Source organism: Sitophilus oryzae, unplaced genomic scaffold, assembly GCF_002938485.1.
Source record: "Sitophilus oryzae breed Bouriz unplaced genomic scaffold, Soryzae_2.0 scaffold_863_pilon_pilon, whole genome shotgun sequence".
Lineage (NCBI taxonomy): Eukaryota > Metazoa > Arthropoda > Insecta > Coleoptera > Curculionidae > Sitophilus > Sitophilus oryzae.
In genome coordinates this window covers 1,903,976-1,926,632 of record NW_022147487.1, presented here as the reverse complement: position 1 = coordinate 1,926,632, position 22,657 = coordinate 1,903,976, and the positions used below count along the sequence as shown (strand labels likewise).

The following is a 22,657-nucleotide window of genomic DNA, read 5'->3' as shown; positions in this document are numbered from 1 at the left end:
TACATATAAAACTAAATTTAAAAATACATCGACATATATTACCGATAGTTTATCCACTCCCTCGTTTATTTAGATTTTAGAGAGCGGCACAAGCTAGACTCTAGGATGACTAAATTAGGCAATCTTGCGACTAGTATACTACCTGTTACGGCCGAACTGCGACTTTATTAGTCCAGTATGCGACTACTCGAACTACTCCATCTTAATCTCCAAAACAACAAAATGAAAGCTGCCATGTTGTTAAATAAGAAAATGTTTCGTTCCTAAAATAGCAATTCCTGCTTTTTGAATACATTAACTTGAAATATTTGACCCGAAAAAACACGCGGAAACAATTTTTTCGACTGCGGATAAATTATTCTCATTTTACTAAAAAAAAAATTCAAGAAAATTTTTAAAACTTCTTTAATTTTAAAGCCCATTAGTATTTTTCAAAGTAGAAACAATACATTTATCAATAAAGTTGTTTGCGTTTAACTTTTTTGCCTTGGGTAACGAGTTACAGAGTCGGTTAAAGTGTTTCAATAATTATGATCTTCAACATCCTCCACACTTAAATACTTTTGTTTTGTTTTCCTTCACTGTCATCTGACATATGTCTCTAACTAAATCATAAAAATAATATTTTTACTATAATTATCCCAAGTTAGGATAAAACGCGACTTAGACGCCATATTAGTTTTGTATTTCTGTAAATTAGGATTTTAAACAACGTTGCAGTTTGTACTAAATTAGGCTTCTAGCCAACGTCGGTATCCAACGTCGTTTCGACCCAAAAATTATTCTCCAAACTAGTGCAGACTAGGGTTGGCACGAGGTTGTACAGACGTTGCGCCCCGACGTTTGATCGCGTGACACAACGTTGTCCCGACGTCCAAATGCTGCTTGGGTTGTCATTCGTTTTGACACTTTAGTGTATTTTTTTGTATTACGAGTTAGTTTTTGGTTTAAATAAATAGTGTTGTGCTACGTTAAGCTTAAAAATGTTTACCAGCAGACCTTGCAGTCGAACATTGTTCTTTTTAGAACCTTTTTTAGTGCGAAGTGTGCAAGATAGCTTAATAGCTGTAAAAAACTCGTCGCAACTTTATTAGAATACTTTGAACTGGAAGGCAGTAGTAATGGCCCTTTATCTTCCTTAAGTGCTGTTAGAAAGGTGAGTTTTGTTGGTGTAAATAATAACTGTTTATATATTTATAATTAATTTATTTTTGCTTCCTAAAATATTTTTATTAAAAGAAAATATATAAAAGTTGGCAACGCTGTGCCGGTCAAGCTTAATCACGTGACTAATAGTTTATTTGGCATGAACTGTATATGTATTGTTTAGTTCATTCGTTTTTTTTTTAATAAAAAATGCTTTTAGAATATATTATAATGTTTATTCAAGGCACAGCTAAAGTTTATCACACACAGTTTCTTAACAATTGATAGTTTAAATATAAATAACTATATTATACTTAAATTTAAAACAAAATAATTTATATATTGATGTTAAATTCTATAGATATAGAAAATCTATTTCTATACAATTTTTTCCTACTCTACTTTGAGCTTTTTGTACTTAAAGAAGGATCTACATTTGAAACAAAAAAACCCTACTTAAAATTAATTGTTCATTTAATTTTTTCTCAAATTGTGAAAATTATTCAAAATCCATTTTGATTGTGACCTAAGTATTTTTACCAAATTTTGCATTTTGATTTTTCTGGATTCATGTAACTTTTTTTAGGGCAATTGAATGCCCGAGAGAACTCAGGTGAGTTCTGTAGTGTTCCTATAACTCTCAGTGAGTTAGGAGCATGCTCGTCGTACTCAATTTGGTCTTGGAGATCCTTAACTGTCGGGGTTTCGCACCAAATCTAAGAAATATTTAAGAAAAATTAACTGTAAAGTGTAAATTTTAAAGTGTGTTTTTTTTTATTTTCTCTAAAAGGGTATGGAAACTTGGAAAAATAAGTATGCATTTTTCTTAAAATGTCAATAATAAAAAAGGTTTGCCTCTTGTCAAGACAATCCGGGACATTCAGTATAAATTATTTATATGATGTAAGTATACCGGGTGCATCTCAAAAGTGGCTCACCACTATAACTTTTTTATTTTGTTCGGATAAAAAACGAGATTTGGTATGTTAGTAAATGACATAAATTAGGATTGATTGACGTATTCAACTGTTTTCGGTCACTTCCTGTTTCACCGGAAATGACTACAACTTTTGATTTTTAAATGGCACCCTCCGTATATTTTTACTTTATTCAATAGAATATGATACTCCGAGTAGAATGACATATAATATGTCAACTTTTGACATTTTCGCACATAACGACAATTTGACTCGAAATACCAAGTGCGTGGTATCAAATTATTTATAAATAATTATTATTATTTTTTTTAGAATGAGTGGGAGGGGGGTTAATCACTTCGACCTTACAGATCCATTGTGTCCCCCTTTCTTGAATCGTAACTCATCATACAGTCCCAGGGCTTTGACAAAATCCAGTATCTGGGACGGTTTTATAGAGGGTAGTTCTCCATCTCCAATATCAGTCGTACCAAAATTCATGGCACGAATGGTTGTCGTCTCGGCGCACTCAGTGATGAGGTGTACTGGTGTTTCCCCATCTTCCCCACAGAATCTGCACTCGCCGTTTCTTCTTAGTTTCAATCTACTGAGGTGTTCATTGAGGAGACAGTGTCCTGTTAAAAACCCCGTGACAATCCGAAGATTGTTCTTACTCAGACCCAGGAAGATCTGTGATTTTTCTTGATCATAAGCCCTCAGAAACTTCTTCGAGTGTCTTAGACCATTGCAAGATTTCCATTCCAGGTTGCGGATGGAATCTTCCAAGTTCTTGAGTTCCGCCTTGAGTTGGTTACCACTGGAAAGCAGAACGGTTCTGGTCCAGTTAGTGGAGTGTTCGCTCCTTTCCTAGCTAGATTATTTGCTTTTTCATTGCCTTCTATCCCTTGGTGAGCAGGCACCCAGTGTAGGAGGACTTTGTTTTCTTTGCCTAATTTATTCAGCTTCTCTATGCATTCTTTGACCAATTTCAAATCGATTGATACTGAGTTGATCGCCTTTAACGCTGCTTGACTATCAGATAAGATGGCTATTTCTTGTTTCCGATAGTTCCTATCTAAGATAAGTTGTACGCATCTCTCGATAGCGTAGATTTCTGCCTGTAGGATACTAGGGTAAGTGCCCATTGGTTCGGAGTAATTAGCTCTCGGCGCAAACACTCCGATCCCTGTTCCCGTATTGGTTTTGGAAGCATCAGTATACCAAGTTATGGTATGGTCTTTTAACTGCTGGGCAAGCGTTTCGCTCTTCCAATCCTTCTTATTGCTCAATACTACATTGACATGTTTGTCAAAGTTGTACGTTCTTAGCATATCGTCCACTGGGAGTTGCAGGAGTGGTATTTCCTTTTTGAGGGTGTTCCAAGCCCCTGAGTTTGGAACGAAGAAAGATTTGGGTTGCAAGTAGAAATATACCGAGGGTGCCATTTAAAAATCAAAAGTTGTAATCATTTCGAATACGTCAACCAATCCTAATTTATGTCATATACTAACATACCAAATGACGTTTTTTAATCTGAAAAATTAAAAAAGTTATAGGGGTGAGCCACTTTTGAGACGCACCCGGTATAGTATAAGGTAAAACATTTTTTTCTGTAATAATACAGATGCGAACACTTAATTTTATTAAAAGAACATTCTATCACAGACACGTCGCTCGTGTTTCAAAATAGATAAACACTAAACTCACGCTTCCATAGGCAATAAAAAACAGCTGGTCGTCCTTGTAATTCTCGAAACCTGGCAGTTTGGGCTCTAAGCCATTCCGTTTTTGAAAACGCTTGTAAGCCGTGTAAGCCTGACTTAATCCGCCGTTATCCGCCAAGTTTTCTCCCAAAGTCACTTTCCCTTTAACCTGAAAAGGGAATAAAAAATCCTTTTTAGAAGAAAAATACCGTATGGCCGAAAAAAAACGGCGTCAAAGACGGCTGGGAAATGACAATCGATGGTAATTTTGACGAGGTCAAGCCCTAGCCGTTATTAGAGCTTAAGAAGCTTGTAATTTATTTTTATATTGAGTAAAAATTATTTTTAAATGGTGTAGTACAAAATTCGAGAAAAAAAACATTTATTAGAAAATGGAATTATTTGGTTGGAAACATATTCTATCCTTTTTTAATCTTTCTAAAATTTGTGTAAATTTAAGTTTTATGTCGATTTTTAGTAAATGACATCTAGAAACAGTCTTTGACTCCGTTTTTTTTTTGATCATCAATCTCACTAGTTATTGCTTCCTCTGCATTTTTAAACTTTTGAATATGAGATCGCGCAGATTGTTAAAAAATTAGGTTTTCTATAGTAAAATTTTTGGTATACCGTTTATTAAACGGTTTTATTTAGCTCGACCCGTACGGTATTTATTTATTTGTTTGTTTATTTGGGTCAAAATTAGAAATTGAAATTTAAGTACCTTCCTGTTGTCAGATTTATCTGAAATTTGGTACACACCGTTAGTTCCGATGACAATACAATATAGTAATATCAATAACACTGTAAATCTAAGATGGCCGCCGGTACAAAATCGCGGATTTCATATTTTTCCACAACCCCCTCAATATGGGTATCAAATGAAAGGGCTACACTAGTAGAATACTGTGATTATGACAAAATTTAAAATCCAAGATGGACGTCGTTACAAAATGGCGTATTAGGTGAGGGCATGAGTAGTCGTGTCCAGAACAGTTGTGTCCAAGATTGTGTGACGTTAGAAGGACAGATAAAAAAAATAGGTGATTAGATGTATCTACGTAGTTAGCGGTAGCTTTACCACCCAAGTTAAGGTAATAGGTTAAAATGTGCTGAGGACTGTATGGCATTAGGGTGGCTAAAAATGTAATGTCGCAAGCGTTTCCCCTCAAGATTGGGCGCCTCTTGTTGTATATTATAGCTTTGCCCCTCTACTGGACCTCTGGGGTCGACCGTTAAAATGTCCATTACTCGTGGGAACAACATGGAAACAATAAATAAAAACACAAACAAAAATAAAAACGAAACTGCTACACAACGAAAAAGAAGGCTCGAAAAGGCGAAAGAAAAGTATAGAACGAAACGTGCAAAAGAAAGTGAAAATGAAACCTATAGTCGACTACAGAAACGAAGAGAACGGTTAGCAACAGAAACACCTGAGCAACATGATGCCAGGTTAATAGCACAACGTGAGAGACAAAGGCAGCTGGTAGAGTCAGAAACACCTGAGCGTCATGAGTCCAGGCTAGCATCACAACGTGACAGATAGAGAGAGTTGTTAGCGGCAGAAACACCTGAGCGTCATGAGTCTAGGCTGGCATCACAACGAGGGAGACAAAGAGAGTTGTTAGCGTCAGAAACACCTGAGCGTCATGAGTCTAGGCTAGCATCAGAACGCGACAGACAGAAAGAGTTGTTAGCGTCAGAAACACCTGAGCGTCATGAGTCCAGGCTAGCATCACAACGTGACAGACAGAGAGAGTTGTTAGCGGCAGAAACACCTGAGCGTCATGAGTCTAGGCTGGCATCACAACGAGGGAGACAAAGAGAGTTGTTAGCGTCAGAAACACCTGAGCGTCATGAGTCTAGGCTAGCATCAGAACGCGACAGACAGAAAGAGTTGTTAGCGTCAGAAACACCTGAGCGTCATGAGTCCAGGCTAGCATCACAACGTGACAGACAGAGAGAGTTGTTAGCGGCAGAAACACCTGAGCGTCATGAGTCTAGGCTGGCATCACAACGAGGGAGACAAAGAGAGTTGTTAGCGTCAGAAACACCTGAGCGTCATGAGTCTAGGCTAGCATCAGAACGCGACAGACAGAAAGAGTTGTTAGCGTCAGAAACACCTGAGCGTCAGATTGTAATAAATTATCAGGTAAAAAACCATGTAATAATGATGCACTAAATGAATTAAATAGAATGAGGAATATTCGGTAGGCATTTCCGTTAAATACTAAAAACTAGGAAATAAAAAATCGGTAAAAAAACTTTTAAGTTAAAGGGTTTTATCTTATGTGCACTGAAAACTAGAAAATAATAATAACAATTAGGTATTTTGAACTTCTAGTTCAGAAATATTAGTACTAGGCAGAATAGCTTTTAGGCATATTAGACTAAAATAAAAACGAGGGGCCCATTAACTATTGCTGTAATACTTTCTTCTATACTAAGTGTGGATTGCATCGACTTACTATAATCGTAACTGGAGATTTTGACAATCAATAACCAGCCGTGGCGGCTTCACCAGCGAACGCCGAGCTCATGATCTACCAAAGTATAAAGATATGCTTTGCCATAGGTAAAATTTCAGACGTTTTTATTTTAGTCTAATATGCCTAAAAGCTATTCTGCCTAGTACTAAAATATTTCTGAACTAGAAGTTCAAAATACCTTATTGTTATTATTATTTTCTAGTTTTCAGTGCACATAAGATAAAACCGTTTAACTTAAAAGTTTTTTTTACCGATTTTTTATTTTATTAAGAATCTAAAATGCAAATATTGATCGATTTGATTAATTAGATATTTTCATAATTTAAAGTACACTATATGTCTACTTACGTGTCCTTTGATGCCATCTATAGTGTAGTTGTCGTACTGGTTTATAAAACACTGAGTCATATTCTCGAAAGTTTCTATAGTCTTATTTGGCCACCACTGTATATAATTGCCGTATTTATCATGTTTTCTGCCTAGATGAACAAATGTATTATATATCATTATTCACTACGTTAAAGTACGTCCATAGTGCACCGGCTTTCCGATTTCCGGGCTTATCGCTTTGTGAACCCGCGCCATTGATGCAGGCGTGGCCATTAGCAACCGCTTGCAAGAAGCGGGAATGTGATTTAGCATCATAGAGCACCGTGGGGCTCTATTATGTCTTTTTATTAACTAGTGATAATGCTCATATTAAACTGATTCAAAAAAGTACTACGCGCATATACGGGAGGGGTAAAGGGGGTAATTACCCCTCCCGGGACGAAATGTATAAATAAGAAAATCTGCTATAAAACAAAATTGCAACGAAATAGAAATCCAGAACAATCTAAGTTTATTTTTTTCTATAGTAACAATATTTTTGAGCGAAAATTTAATTTAAATCTATTATTTTTTTACTTTAAAAATGTTATAATTAAAATCGATTAATTGTTAATAATTTAGTCAGTAAATAGCTTGAATTGTGCTAAAACATAACCTTTATTGGAAGTTTAGAAATGAGCTTAGCAGGGTAGATAAGTTTGAGGGAGCGACAAAAAGAAACAATAATTATTCACTCCGGTAAAAGCGGGTAAAAGCAGTTTAAGCCGATTGAAGCTGGCTGACTGGTGCACTATGGACGTACTCTAATGAGACTATATATTTTTTTGAGCGATATATACTTAGATCAATACAGTTGTACTTGCCTGTGTTATCGAATCCATGTGTCAACTCGTGTCCTATTATTGATCCAATGGAACCATAATTTAAAACTCTAAAGTTATTAAATAATGTACTTTAATGTTTTGTAAACTTGTAAACTGTATCAAACAAAAACTTACTCTAATCCTAGGTCATAGACGGGGTAGTTCAGTATTGCCATGGGTACATCTAAAAAAATTACATAAATATAACTAACAGAAAATTAAAAATAATCATTGAAACAATAGAAAATAACAAATAAAATAATAATAAAGATTAAAAAGGATGATTATTTTAGAAAAACAATTAAAAATAATTTTTAATAAATTGCGGCTTAAACAATTCTGAAAAATATTTACTTATTGAATTATCCCCAAAGCTGTTATAGGCATTGACCACAATGGCTTCAGTAGTCCAGTCTCTAGGATTGGGTATTCTCAAAGAGGTTAAAGTTTGGGCAACACTTATTATTATGGTATTAACCATATTATTCAAATAGGTAGTAGAGTTTATTTCTAGCTGCAACAAGAAATACAAATTTAAAACTAAAAACTCCACTCTAACATTTTTGAATTTTATCTATACCCCTTCGTATTTCCTGTCAACAGCTCCATCTTTAAACAACCAATCAGGATAACCAACCAAACTCAACATTTCTTCTGTTTTCTCTAAAGTAACTTTTTTCGTATCCTTATCCATCCATTTTAAAGTTTTCACGTGATCAACAAACGCAGCTTTAATATCATTTATCATTTTTTCCACCTAAAACACGACATTGCTGGAAAATAAACAAAAAATATAATATGACACTTTTTGACTACTTACTTTGGGCTTGGTTTGATTGGCAAAACTTTTGTCAGCCACTACATAACTCACAGCCCATCCCATGTAAGTATTTACCAGTTCACAGCAAGTAATGGATCTAAAAATGATAAACACGAAATAGTATACAGGCCCGGCAATGGATCTCTAGGCATAGGAATTACATGCATTGGAATGAAACGCCTATAAAAAGTCTATGCTTAAACAGAGATGGACAACAACTTCCCCGTTTCCACTTCCACTACGACTGTCTACTTAGACAAACTCCAATAAGATAACAAATTCTGGAAATTCCGCCACCTCCCATCCACTCATGATACCCATCTCCCTGCCCTTTATTTATCGCCATTATTTTATTTTCCTTCCCGCGCCTCCGCACCTCGCTATTCCGACTCCCGTCAGTTCATCACAGAGTTGCCAGGTCTACCGGTTTCGTCTGTAAGCTACCGATCTACCGATTTAAAGAAAAATCCAACGATATATTCAACTGCGTCTTTAGTTTTTACAATAGAAGCACTTTTAAAAAGCTGACTTATTTGACTAAAAACTAAGCGACTGCCGCGTTGGAATCTGTATAATCTGACTTTATTATTGTTTCATTAAAATTTATTTAGTAATAACACACATACAGGTCATCGTTCTGTCTAGTTGCAGAGTTACAGAGATATTCCTAAAAATCCTTATTACTCCTTATTAGGCGCGGTATTGGCGACATGCCCGAAGAAGTTGATATCTTTTGAAAAGATTTTATTTCATTTATCTACTAAAGTTGAACCCATATTTTCCCCAAAAATGTAAACAAAAAACAAAATTTAAGTTAAGAAACAACCTAAATTCGGACAAATATTTTAGTGATTTTCCCGTAAAAAAATATATTAATATGAAAAAAGAGTTGAGAGTTGCTACAGCTTTCCCATTGAAATGAAATTAATTTTAGATATCACTGATCAAAATTTGTACAAAGGTAAAAAGTGACTGCTACACTAATTTGTGACTGCTATCCCTACTTGTTATAGTTTTATATGTTTTTATTAATATATTAATATTATTTAATTCAATATTTTTTTTAATATCAAATAATATACCTAGCTATTTCTAATTCTTGTTATATTTATTATATTTGTATTTTATTTGAGTGATCTATTATTACGACACATAGGAATGCTAATTTTGGACTTAAATATTATATTTTATTTCGTTTCTGTACTTTTAATTTTTGTTGAAGATCTACCGAGAATTTTGTTCTCGTATGGAATTATAATCTAACCAACCCGGCAACCCTGTTCGGCTACTCCTTATAAAGTTTTTTTCGGCCTAATTCCTTTGTCACAGCCGCGGCTTTGTCAAGCGCCGCCGCCGACCGACTGTGTCGGGGCGACTGCTAGGAAGATCGTACAGTATTGCCATTTCATAGAATTGCACTTGCTATTTTAGAAATGATTTCAAAGTTTTGCATGTTACTTTTCGTTTTAGAAAGAAGTTATGTGCCTAGAGAAAACATTCTTAAAATTGTTTCGTACTTTATTTAATATTTCATTAAGTAGGCAAGATAATGGGATTAGAAGATTTAGGATTTTGACAAGCCAACATAATTTCGATGTAATTGAATGGCAACACTGTCCGTCCTGTTTCTATTTTTTCGATTCTGTTCTATTAGTAGGCGGTAGCCCCCACACAAGCGTAAAGACCCGCCCGGCGCCCCCTCTCGCAGGGGCTCTATCGTCGTATCACTTCTGTGATCACTTCCCCTATACAATGGTAGGGAAAAGACACTTTATCCGTCTCTGTTGCACTGCAATGTATTTTGCAGCCTTACCATCTTTTTTTATCGCATTGAAAACCTCCTATTGCTAATATTCCTTTGCCAGCAGTGTATAATGTAACATTTACTTGAAAGTTACTTTTATAAAGTACGTCTACGGAATCTGGCAATTTGGCGTCTACGGCGATTATGAAAAAGTTCGGAGTACCCAACAAATTTCTTACAATGTGTAACAGCCTCCATAACAACAACAACTCAAGAGTATCACATCATGGGTCACTGAGCGATCCCTTCCTAACAAATACAGGAGTTAGGCAGGGATGTGTCTTAGCGCCTCTCCTATTCAACCTATTCATGGCAGCGCTCTCCATTATTAGTGATGGGAATAATCGAATTATTTTCACCATCGAATAATTAGTAATAATTCATATTTCACAATCGAATTAATAATTCGAATTATTTAGTAGTATTATAAATTTAACCTAAAAATAAATTCGTCCCAGCTAGTGCTCGTCTAGGGGCTATTTTAAACAAATCTGAGCCATTGCCATACCTATATTCTATCACTGAATAAAAAATAAAAAAAATATTCTTTATTCAATGTATTCTATTAATTGTGCCGAAGCCGTTTAATAAATTAAACCATAATTTAAAGTTTTAAATTTAAAAGTGCCGAGTTTATGATTGTTATTGTTATGGCCTTTTATAAACATTTCAATTCCTATTGAAAAGCTCATATCTAAAATAAAAGCTTCTTCTAAAACAATATAAGTATGTCCTTGTTTACGTGCGGTCCGTATTTCTTTTTATTTTATCAGTTGCAATCAATAATTATTTAGATAAAACAAGAAAATTAATTTTAGTGTTCGGCAGGTGTTCGCTGAAATTTAGGTGAGATGGAAATGAACCAAATAATAGTAGTATTCTTTCGTTCTGAACGAAATGAAAATTTTCACTTAAACTGATTTATTCCTACGTGGTATAGGAAATAACAATGATTTCTGGATTTTTCTATATCGGATCGTTCCTTTCTTTGTCGATTCCCTTTATAAATCAGTTTAAGTGAAAATTTTCAGTTCGTTCAGAACGAAAGAATACAGTACGTCTGCTGGATCTGTGTCTATGAAAGGAATGCGGACAAAAAACATTTAAATAAACAGCAATATATTTTATACGTCGACTTGACGAGTACGTCACCGCAAATCGCTCCTCCGCCCACTCATTTTATTGGCTACTTGCAAATTTGTCGAATTTTTATTGATGGGACGCGTCGTCTAATTTTTTACGAAAAACATCGAGAGATTATCGTTTCCCCTCTCACGGATACCCCGTAGCTACTGAACGGACAGACGTACTGTACTACTAATAGTACTATATTAATTACTAATATTCGTATTCGTCCATAAGAGGGTATGTTTTATGTTCATTTGTAATTCGGTTACCACAGATATAATATAAAATACTACTAATTTTTATCTCGATTATATCGAAAAAGATAATCGAATTAGTTAGTTTTAATTTACTATCGAATTAGTCGTATTATTTAATTCGAATTTTCCCAACACTATCCATTATAGTGGACAGCAAACTGCAGGAGAGAAGATTGGGCATTAGATACAGATACGATGGCGGTCTGTTCAACATAAAAAGACTAAGGGCAAAAACACGTACAAAACAAGTTGCTACAGAGACACCTTAGACAACTCTTAAGAATCCGATGGTTCCATCATGTCTCAAACGTATCGGTCCTTGAAAAAGCTAACTGCGAGAGTATTGAAGTCATGGTTACAAAATCCCACTTAAGATGGGCTGGTCACGTATGCAGAATGCAAGAAAACGGCATACCAAAATCTGTGCGTTACGGTGAGCTTGTAGACGATAAAGAGGAGGCTGGGTGGACAACTCAAAAGATACAGGGACATTTTCCACGAAAACTTAAATGGGATTAGAATTTTTTTAGAATTTAGAATGAGTGGGAGGGGGGTTAATCACTTCGACCTTACAGATCCATTGTGCCCCCCTTTCTTGAATCATAACTCATCATACAGTCCCAGGGCTTTGACAAAAGCCAGTATCTGGGACGGTTTTATAGAGTGTAGTTCTCCATCTCCAATATCAGTCGTACCAAAATTCATGGCACGAATGGTTGTCATCTCGGCGCACTCAGTGATGAGGTGTACTGGTGTTTCACCATCTTCCCCACAGAATCTGCATTCGCCGTTTCTTCTTAGTTTCAATCTACTGAGGTGTTCATTGAGGAGACAGTGTCCTGTTAAAAACCCCGTGACAATCCGAAGATTGTTCTTACTCAGACCCAGGAAGATCTGTGATTTTTCTTGATCATAAACCCTCAGAAACTTCTTCGAGTGTCTTAGACCATTGCAAGATTTCCATTCCAGGTTGCGGATGGAATCTTCCAATAAATGGGATTAACATGCAGAATGAGTGGGAAGAAGCAGCTCACAATAGAACTCCATGGAGAAGAATTGTTAACTCAGTTAACAGCGACAACGAAAAAGTAAAGAGGCAACAAAGCAATGAGATTTTTGAATGGCCGGAGTGCGGTAGGCAGATAACATCACGTATCGGGCTTTTCAGTCACAGAAAAGCTCATGAAAGAACACGCCTTACGTGACCATCTTCTGATGCGTGTCAAATACTCGTCAGCGAGTAATGGCGGTATGTTTGTATGTCTACGGGATCTGTATCTATAAATACCTGGATCTGGCATATACACTCCCCTGATCTTTTGACTCTTGATAGAACATAGAAGCTTGAGTTAGTACCTCATCGGCTAGATCAGAGGAAAGGTTGATCACCATGGAATACACTGTAGCCCACCACATATACAGCTCCAAATGCTCAGACGGCTGACTATAACAAAAACAAACATAACTAATAAATGAAGAAAAAAAGAAGAAGTCTTAGTCTTTCATTGTACAAAACTGTAAAAAATTACCTGGAAACATACTCCAAAATAGTGTACAAGTATTCCAGTTCAACGTCAACAATAAACACTGAATCGTTTCTGGCAATAGTGACGTTAGTGTTTTCGAAAATCCGGCCTATGTAGTCCATCCAGAAATTGGGCATTGAAGTTTTGACGTTATTATCGGTGAGATCTTGAAGTTCCTGGATAGAATATTTGCGAGTTTTTTCGTATTCACTCTCACCTTCTGGAACTGTGAAGTTACCATTTATCTAAAACAAAAACAAAAACAATTCAAAACATGATTTAGTTACATTGAAAACTATACCATTTCTAGAAAAAAAATATAATCAAGGGTTTTGATATTTCATATTAGAAACAGTGCAAAATGTTAATCCAAAAAACAGTTATGTTATTCACCCTGTATTGCTGGTAGCAGTACTCTACAGGGTGCTACAAATTCGAGGTACGAGCATTGGTATCTCGGAAACCGTAATAGATACGAAGATGGTTAAATTGGGGCAAAGTTGCGCTTTGTGATTTTCACCAAGATGCCATCAAAAAAGTTTTAAAAATGTCAAGGATTTGCTGAATTTTTTGGAAATCAATTATATTTTTTCCTGTCGTTACTTTTTAGGAAATCAAAAAAGTAATTGCACATTCTCATAGCCACTTTATTAGGGCTATTTTATAGTGTTTTTAGATTTTCAAATTAGCCGCCAATTTGTGAGATACAGAGGCCAACTTAATTTTTTTAAATACGGACCTGCATTTTTTATTTCAGTTTTTGAAAGAACTCGGTCTCCTGAGTACAATGATATGCCACACTTTATACTTTTTTTGTTTTTGGTACCTTAACCTTAACAACAACAAAACTATTTAATTATTATAATTATTACTAAAATAATTTCAAGTCCGAGTCTGTTTTTTTTTAAATTATTTAATCTGATTATATTCATCGCAATAATATTGACCAGGGCTAGTTAACATTGAATAAGGAAACTCAGGCCAATTGAAAGATTCAAATAAATAATAACCAGGTCAGCAATTTAAAGATTATTTTCAACTTTTTTTATTATGAATTTGAAATATCAGTGTACGATATAATAATATACTTAATATTAATCGTTGTTATTATGAATAAATCAACTTCTACCAACTAGTTTGTAATGCTCTACATGTTCGAAAGGGTTACCACTTTGCCTATTGCACAAATTTATTGTAAATGTTGAAAAATAATGATTTCACTTTTACAAATGACGTCAAGTAATGCAATATCCCCCCCCCACGCACCTGGGCGACAGGTCCAGGAACCTCGATGACCATTATACAGCTCTACCATTTCCAATCCATCTTCCGGGGAAATGATTTGATTGTTTATATTATATTATATTTATATTATTTATTTTTTATTGCATTTGATTTTCCGTATTCAATGTTGTACCCCACGTCATTTTTAAGTTTGAAGGCTTATCATTATTGTAAGGATGGATTAATTAACGTCGTTAATGGATTAACGACGGGAATCCGTTTTTTCCAAAAACCTCAGCAATCCTTGACATTTTTAAAACTTTTTTGATAACATCTTGGTGAACATCCCAAAGCGCAACTTTGTCCCAATTTAACCATCTTCGTATCTATTACGGTTTCCGAGATTACCAATGCTCGTACCTCCAATTTGTAGCACCCTGTATACAGGGTGTTTCAAAAAACATGTGCCGTCTGTCGTGGGGAGATTCCTCAGGTAAAAATAAGATTTATTTTTCATATCAACATAGGGCCGATTCTGCTTACTTTCGTAGCTACAGGGTGTTACAAAGTTTTAATAATCTTTCGATTTATTATAATTTTCTTCCAAATTCTTTTAGTGATTCGAATGAAAAATTTTGAGGGTAAAAGTTACTCTAAGTGCTACATATTTTAATGGTAAAAAAGTGTCGATAAATTCATCAGGGACGTGCATATGGATGATCACTGGTGTATTTTTTAAAAAGAAAACGTGCGCCACTGACTTCTTTCTTTTGATATCAAAATTGTTTAGGCCGTTTAATGCCAATTAAAAGTTATCTCTTGATATTTTGTCGAATTCGACCTCCTTGATGCGATAAACGCAATTTTATTAATCACTATTAATAAAATTCAAATAAAAATAAATTTAGTAAATTATATATTTTACCTAATTTATTATTTAATATTATTACTATTAGTCCAACCTCCAACAATTTCAAATAAAAAAAAATATTGGTATTTAAGATAATTACAAAAAAACTAATGCATTTCCATACCCATCTTTATAGGAACCTTTTTTCATATTTTTTGAGGAGGAATAATTGTAATTAATGATATTATTTTTTTTTTAAAGGTTGATAGTTGACTTGGGTCATCGCAAATTAATAAAATTGCGTATATCTCATCAAGAAGGCCGAAATCGACAAACTATCAAGAGACAACTTTTAATCGGCATTAAACAGATTACAATATTTCGCTAACAAGAGAAAAAAGTCAGTGGCGTACATGTTTTTTTAGAAAAATATATCAGTGATAACCCATATGCAGGTACCTGGTGAATATGTCGACACTTTTTTAGCTTTAAAATATGTCGTATTTATAGTAAATTTTACCCTCAAAATTTCATTCGAAATTCTAAAAGTACTTGGAAGAAAATTATAAATTATGAATATAATTAATTACACCCTGTATATCAGACTTACTTCGTCTATAAAATCTGTTATATTATTTATCACTTCCATAGCGCGTTGCAACACTGTATCTTCCGGTTGATTACCACCAACATCTTCAACAATCCTTTTGGTTACAAGTTTGATCATGTTTGATCGTATCATATTCCTAAGCGTCTCTTCAGCTTCATCCGTATCATAATCATCATCATCACTATCGGTATCACTAGTTTTGTTTGTACTATGACTAGAAATAGTGTTCAAATTTTGTTGAAGTTGTCTTTTCCATGGTTGTCGAATGTACCGTTTCTTTTTAAGTGGACTAAAATGTTTAAAAAAAATATTATGAATGGGGTTTTTGGGGAGTTAATTATGAATTACTGACGGCAGAAATATTGCCCTCTTGTACATAGAGAATTTTATTTCTTGAATTTGAACTGAATTTAATATATTTTGTCCCGCTTTAAAACAACACAAATGTTGCATTTAGTAATCTTCCGGTATATTTGTATTAATGCTGCTGGTAGGAACTTGTTTATAAATTGATGGTAGTTGTCAATAGTTTTTGTAAAAAAAACACCTTTCGCACGAATTCGGCACATGTTCGAGTACGTCTCCATTAAAATGGAGGAAATATTAAAAAAAACTGAAGAAGCACGACAAGCGTTAGTTCCACCTAAAAGTGAATCCATTTACCAAAAGGAATATAAAAAATATACCGAAAGAATGAAAAAGTCATATATAATATCAATACACAAGAAAGGAAGTAAAGGATAACTATCGAGGAATCTCCGTGCTGAGCTCTGTTTCAAGAGTCTATGGAAAATTGGTCTAAAGAGAATTGAGAAAGAATTAATAATAATAGAAGGATATGGAGGCCTGCAGAACAAGCGGGATTTAGAGTTGGTAGATCCACGGTCGACCATTTATTTACACTGACACAGATAATTGAGAAAAAGATGGCAAGAAATCAAGAAATACATCTCCTCTACGTAGATCTCAAGAAAGCGTATGATAGTGTTCCCCAGTCTAAATTGTAGGAAGCTCTCGAGAAAACTAATATCAACGTAACATTAAATAAGGCTGTCCAAGAACTTTATATGAACACAATACTAGCCAAGTAAAGAAAGGACAAACAGTATCAAAGGGATTCAGCATAAACAAAAGTCTTAAACAGGGCTGCTGTCTGTCTCCGACACTGTTTAAAATCTATTTGGAACAAGCTCTGAAAACGTGGAAAAGAAAGTGCGAACAGATCGGGATACCACTAAATGACTCGATACTTTACACTCTTTGTTTCGCTGATGATCAAATAATACTGGCTCAAGACTACGAGGACCTGGAATATATGACCCGCAAATTAATTGAAGAGTATAACAAGTGGGGGCTGGCGGTAAACCTTAAGAAGACGGAATATATGTGTATCGGTGGCAAACAAGAGAACTTAATCCTAGAACAGCAACAGCAAGAGATAAAACACTGCCAAAAATATAAATATCTTGGCATGCACATTACCAACGATGGTAGCCTTGATGAGGAAATTAAGTGCAGAAACAACCAGGGAAGACAAGCAATTAGACAACTCAACAGTATTTTATGGGATAAGGCAGTATCAAAACAAAACAAACACAAAATTTATAACAGCATAGTTAAAAGCATCATTAGTTATGGTAGTGAAGTATAGCCTTTAAAAGAAAAAAACCTTAACTTGAAAACTTGAAAAAAATTATTAACGAGAATTAAGATGCCATAATTCCCTCTAACTTTTATAGGTAACAACCATAAAATACAATAGATATTTTGTAATAACTTTGTTTATATATTATTGTAATAATATACCTTCAGTGGCTGGGATAGGAAAATATTCTAGCGGAGGATATCGATGAAACTGTTCTCTTGTAAATTTGTGTCCATTTTCATTTTATATATTACTCAAAATCTCTCTCTATTGTACTTCATGGTCGTTACCTACCTAAAAGGTAGAGGGAATCATGGCATATTAATTCCCGTTAATAACGTCCCAAGGGAGCTATAACTCTATTTAATGGTTAGTGTCACCAAGACGATATAAGCTTATATAAATTCAGTAAGAAATAAACTTCAGTAATAAAGAATAATCCAATTTAAACTGGGTATTTTTAAAACTTACCTAGGTAAAGGGCAACTTTGAAACAAAACTCCCACATATATCACGTTTTGGTCTCTCTTAAATATGTTAGGACCTACAGTGAAGCCAACAAATAAATCCATAGCCAACACTGTTTTGATGAGGACCTCGCTTTTAATCCAATCAAATTTTCTGTCTTTAGTGTTGGAAATATTATTAAAAAAATCAGGCAGTACTGGTAAATTTACTGCCTTTAGGTACTTGTACAACGGTTTCAGACCTAATGAATCGATAGAATCTAAAAGAATTACCAGTTTAAGTTAATAATAAAATAATATACTCTGTGTCACATAGAAACTGCAACTCCCGTTATACCGGGTGCGTCTCAAAAGTGGCTCACCCCTATAACTTTTTTATTTTTTCAGATAAAAAAATGAGATTTTGTATGTTAGTGTATGACATAAATTAGGATTGATTGACGTATTCAATTGTTTTTGGTCACTTCCTGTTTCGCCGAAAATGACTACAATTTTTGATTTTTAAATGGCACCCTATATTTTTACTTTATTCGATAGAAAATGACTCAGAATATACTTTTGACATTTTCGCTTTAAAAAATATCGTATTTTAAATTTCAATCTAGAGTGCCTTGGCTGTGTTAAAAACACTAATTTTTAATCAAGGAGCATTGGAAAAATAGATTTGATCATCTAATGTTTTTCCTGTCTTGTCCTGGTCGGTTAAAAGATGCTCAAATGGTTTTTTTTAATCATATCTCAGTTTTTTGAAATGGAACAAGGGTGGCTCATGAGCATATTTGGAAAAGGCATTTTTTTACGAATAATTTGGTACCACACACTTGGTATTTCGAGTCAAACTGTCGTTATGAACCGTATGTTACAATTTCAAAAATAAACCATATATGCGAAAATGTCAGAAGTTCAGAAGTTGACATATCATATGTCATTCTATTCAGAGTGTCATTTGCTATCGAATAAAGTAAAAAAATACCGAGGGTGTAATTTAAAAAACAAAATTTGTAGTTATTTCCCGTGTAACAGGAAGTGACCAAAAATAATTGAATAGGTACGTCAATCAATCCTAATTTATGTCATATACTAACATACCAAATCTCGTTTTTTTATCTGAAAAAATAAAGAAGTTATAGGGGTGAGCCATTTTTAAGACGCACCCGGTATACGATCTGTCTAAATGAACCGATTGGATGTTATACAGGAAGAGCAAAAAAAAATATTTACCTTCCGTTTGTTATAAAATTGCCCAAATCTTTGCTATTTTAAATTCAACCTTATGTATATTTTGATTTGCCTACTGGGTGTTGCAAATTCTATTTATTGTTTTATGTAAATTACCTGTATCCATACAAGACTGATAGAACCATTTTGCTTGACTTACAGACAAAGGTTCGTCTTCAACTTCTTTTTTAGAAAGAACTTCCAATGATTCAAGAAGGATTTTTTCAGAAATAGTAGAAAACGTAGAAAATGTAGTGTACCATCCATGATTGGGATGTTCTATTGACCATTTACCACAACAAAACTCATAGAAATCCTCACATGGATCCATGGAAAAATTCATGGAGTATTTTAGGTTTGCAGCTGTACGAATACATTTGTTGGTGATGCACAAATTGCCTTTAAATCCTGGTTTCAAATCTAATATAATAGAAAAATAAAAAAGTTATATTATTTTTGACTGAAATATGATTTTTTTATGGTACTTACATAAAATTATTAGCACTAACAAACCAATTAGTAATAACACGACAAGGCATATTAGTATTAGTGTCGCCCTTTTGTAATATATCTCTTTTTTAACACTAAAAGAAACAAAAAAGCAATATAACCTAAAAAATATATTTTTTTTTTAATTTGTGTATACTATATTATTATTTTTCCAGATAAAAAAACGAGATTTGGTATGTTAGTATGTGACATAAACTAGGATTAATTGACGTATTCAATTATTTTTAGTTACTTCCTGTTTCACCGGAAATGAGTATAACTTTTGATTTTAAAATGACACCATTGGTATTTTTTTTTACTTTATTCGATATAAAATGACACTCTGAATAGAATGACACATCATATGTCAAGTTTTGACATTTTGGCATATGGTTTATTTAAAATTGTAACATGCAGTTCACAACGACAATTTTACTCGAAATACCAAGTGTCTGGAACTAAATTATTCCTAAAAAATTTTACTAAATATGCTTATGGGCCACCCGCGTTCCATTTGAAAAAATGAATTATGATTAAAAATACGATTTGGGTCATTTTCTAGCAAATAAAGTAAAAAATGCGAAGGTGCCATTTAAAAATAAAAAGTAGAAATAATTTTCGATGAAAGAGGAAATAAACAAAACTAATTGAATACGTCAATCAATCCTAATTTAAGTCAGATATACAGGGTGTTTCAAAACAAATGCGAAAAACTTCAGGGGGTGATTCCTTGTTCAAAATAAAGGGTAGTTTGCTTCATAAACGTTGGGTCAAAAGTCAACCATTAGGGAGATATTGCGGTACAAAGATGGCGGAAAAATAATGTTTTTATTTTTTATCTTGAAGACCAAAAGAGATAGACTAATAAAATTTTATGGAAGCATTACTGTTATAGAAACACACTTTCTGGTAATTTTTTCACTTTTTTAAAATGAGTGGAAGGGTTTGAAATAAACTACCCCTATCATTCTTGTTAACGAAATTTAAAGAAAAATCTTATCAAACATATGCAAAAAAAATCACTTGGATAGTTTAGATTGTTTAGAAACTTTTTTATCTCTTGTATTTTTTTGATAAAACTCACCGATTTGAAATTAAAAAATAAAATGTAAAGCATTACATGTCAGGACAAAAAACATTTTCTGATAAAGAATCTAGTGGGCTGCTGTAATTTTTTTAGGAAAAAATCTAGTCGGCCGCTGTTACTTTTTAAGATGTTCCTAATATTATTTTATTTGACATTACTCTACTGCAATACGTTATTATCTAGATGATTATTATTATCGTTATTATCACTAGATTCTTTAATCTAAAAATGTTTTTGTCCTGACATGTAATGCTTCACATTTTATTTTTTAATTTCCAATCGGTGAGTTTTATCAAAAAAACACAAGAGGTAAAAAAGTTTCTAAACAAACTAAACTATCCAAATTAAAGCATTTGCATGTGTTTGATAAGATTTTTCTTTAAATTTCGTTAACAAGAATGATAGGGGTAGTTTATTTCAACCCCTTTTATTAGTCTATCTCTTTTCGTTTTCAAGATAAAAAATAAAAACATTATTTTTCCGCCATCTTTGTACCGCGATATCTCCCTAATGGTTGACTTTTGACCCAACGTTTATAAAGCAAACTACCCTTTATTTTGAACAAGGAATCACCCCCTAAAGTTTTTCGCATTTGTTTTGAAACACCCTGTATATAAATACCAAATCTTGTTTTTTTTATCTGAAAAAAATAAAAAGTTATAGGGGTGGGCCAGTTTTTGATAAACACCCCCTATGACTCTAAATAATGATTATTAGGCTATAACTCAATAAAAACTATTAAAATATTAATATGAATATGATATAATATTAAAGTAATTTTAAAAAAACATTAAAGAAAATAATATTAAAGTAATATATCAATACTAAAATAATAATGAACAATTTTAATCAAAAAAATAATAACTTACGGTTTAAATCTTGAATTAATCGCGACATAAAAATCATTTTCGTTGTTTTGTTTGTTAGCCGAATCTAGTCCTCCTATTCAAATCAAAAATTTTAGACAAATTTTTAAAAATAAAAAAATTCTAAAATCTTACTGGATATAGTAAAGGGTCTCCCATTGCTGTTTTCCTCGGGATTGTATCCGTAGTTATCCATAATTATCCAGGAAAAAAACACTATTTTATCCAAACCATGATGATTTTTTTTTGTTGGTTTCTTCAACGCGACTTTTATACGAAATAAAACTAATATAAACTTATTTAACCCATTGTTTTTAAATTTAAAAAAATTATTGTGTTATCTTTGAAAAAAAAATATGTTAACTGACTTGTCAGAGTTTTCCCACTTTACTGACTAATGTGGAGGAATATAAAAATATATAATTCGTATTTGCGCTAGATAAAACTATCCTGTAGTCCTGTATGGACGTGTACTTTAAAACCAGGTAGAGTTTTAGCGCGACTATTAAAATAATGTTGCAGGGTCTCCATTATCGAGTTATCTTTGTTAGAAAAGATTATATAAAAAAAGATAAAACTGAGAAAAAAAATCGTGGAACCTAATTTTTAATGGTTCTTTTAACATTTTTTTTTATTCCGGAAAATACAGGAAATTTTAGAAAAATAATTATATAAATATACAGGGTGGTCCGAACTGTATCCCGGAAACTTCTGCAGCATATTCTGCAGATAAAAATAAGTAAAAAAGTTCGTACAAATGTATGTCCTCAAATGCTTAGTTTCGAAGATACAGGGTGTAGAAGTTTCATTTTTATTTCTATTTTTTCCAAATAATTTTTGAAGTAACGTCAATATTTCGATGAAAATTGGTATGGATGAAAAAAGGAGTTTTTTGACATGAGAAATTTGATTTTGACGTCAATATGACTCCTATTGGTAGGCAAAGAAAACAAAGTCCTCCTACACTGGGTGCCTGCTCACCAAGGGATAGAAGGCAATGAAAAAGCAAATAATCTAGCTAGGAAAGGAGCGAACACTCCACTAACTGGACCAGAATCGTTCTGCTTTCCAAGTGGTAACCAACTCAAGGCGGAACTCAAGAACTTGGAAGATTCCATCCGCAACCTGGAATGGAAATCTTGCAATGGTCTAAGACACTGAAGAAGTTTCTGAGGGCTTATGATCAAGAAAAATCACAGATCTTCCTGGGTCTGA

The 22,657-nt window shown here is 33.6% G+C and overlaps 1 protein-coding gene across 1 annotated transcript; it reads right to left on the bottom strand.

Moving 5' to 3' along the window:
• Positions 1-1,464: 1,464 nt before the first annotated feature.
• LOC115890362 (neprilysin) lies at positions 1,465-21,927 on the bottom strand. Its single transcript, XM_030910570.1, has 16 exons — positions 21,578-21,927; positions 21,446-21,518; positions 19,490-19,584; positions 19,118-19,420; positions 17,787-18,042; positions 15,671-15,959; positions 12,990-13,231; positions 12,749-12,904; positions 8,272-8,368; positions 8,032-8,208; positions 7,806-7,965; positions 7,587-7,635; positions 7,452-7,519; positions 6,607-6,737; positions 3,771-3,935; positions 1,465-1,862 (listed from the first exon to the last, which is right to left on the bottom strand). Exons 1-16 carry the CDS (start codon positions 21,636-21,638, stop codon positions 1,683-1,685), a joined length of 2,502 nt encoding a protein of 833 aa, XP_030766430.1. The 5' UTR covers positions 21,639-21,927; the 3' UTR covers positions 1,465-1,682.
• Positions 21,928-22,657: the final 730 nt, after the last annotated feature.

Coding starts and splice junctions, on each gene's coding strand:
- LOC115890362 (XM_030910570.1), bottom strand. CDS start 21,638: ATGGATAACTACGGATACAATCCCGAGGAAAACAGCAATGGGAGACCC. Junction 19,585..21,445: donor ATTAATTCAAGATTTAAACC/GTAAGTTATTAT, acceptor TGTTTCTTTTAG/TGTTAAAAAAGAGATATATT. Junction 6,738..7,451: donor ACATGGATTCGATAACACAG/GCAAGTACAACT, acceptor TTGTTCATCTAG/GCAGAAAACATGATAAATAC.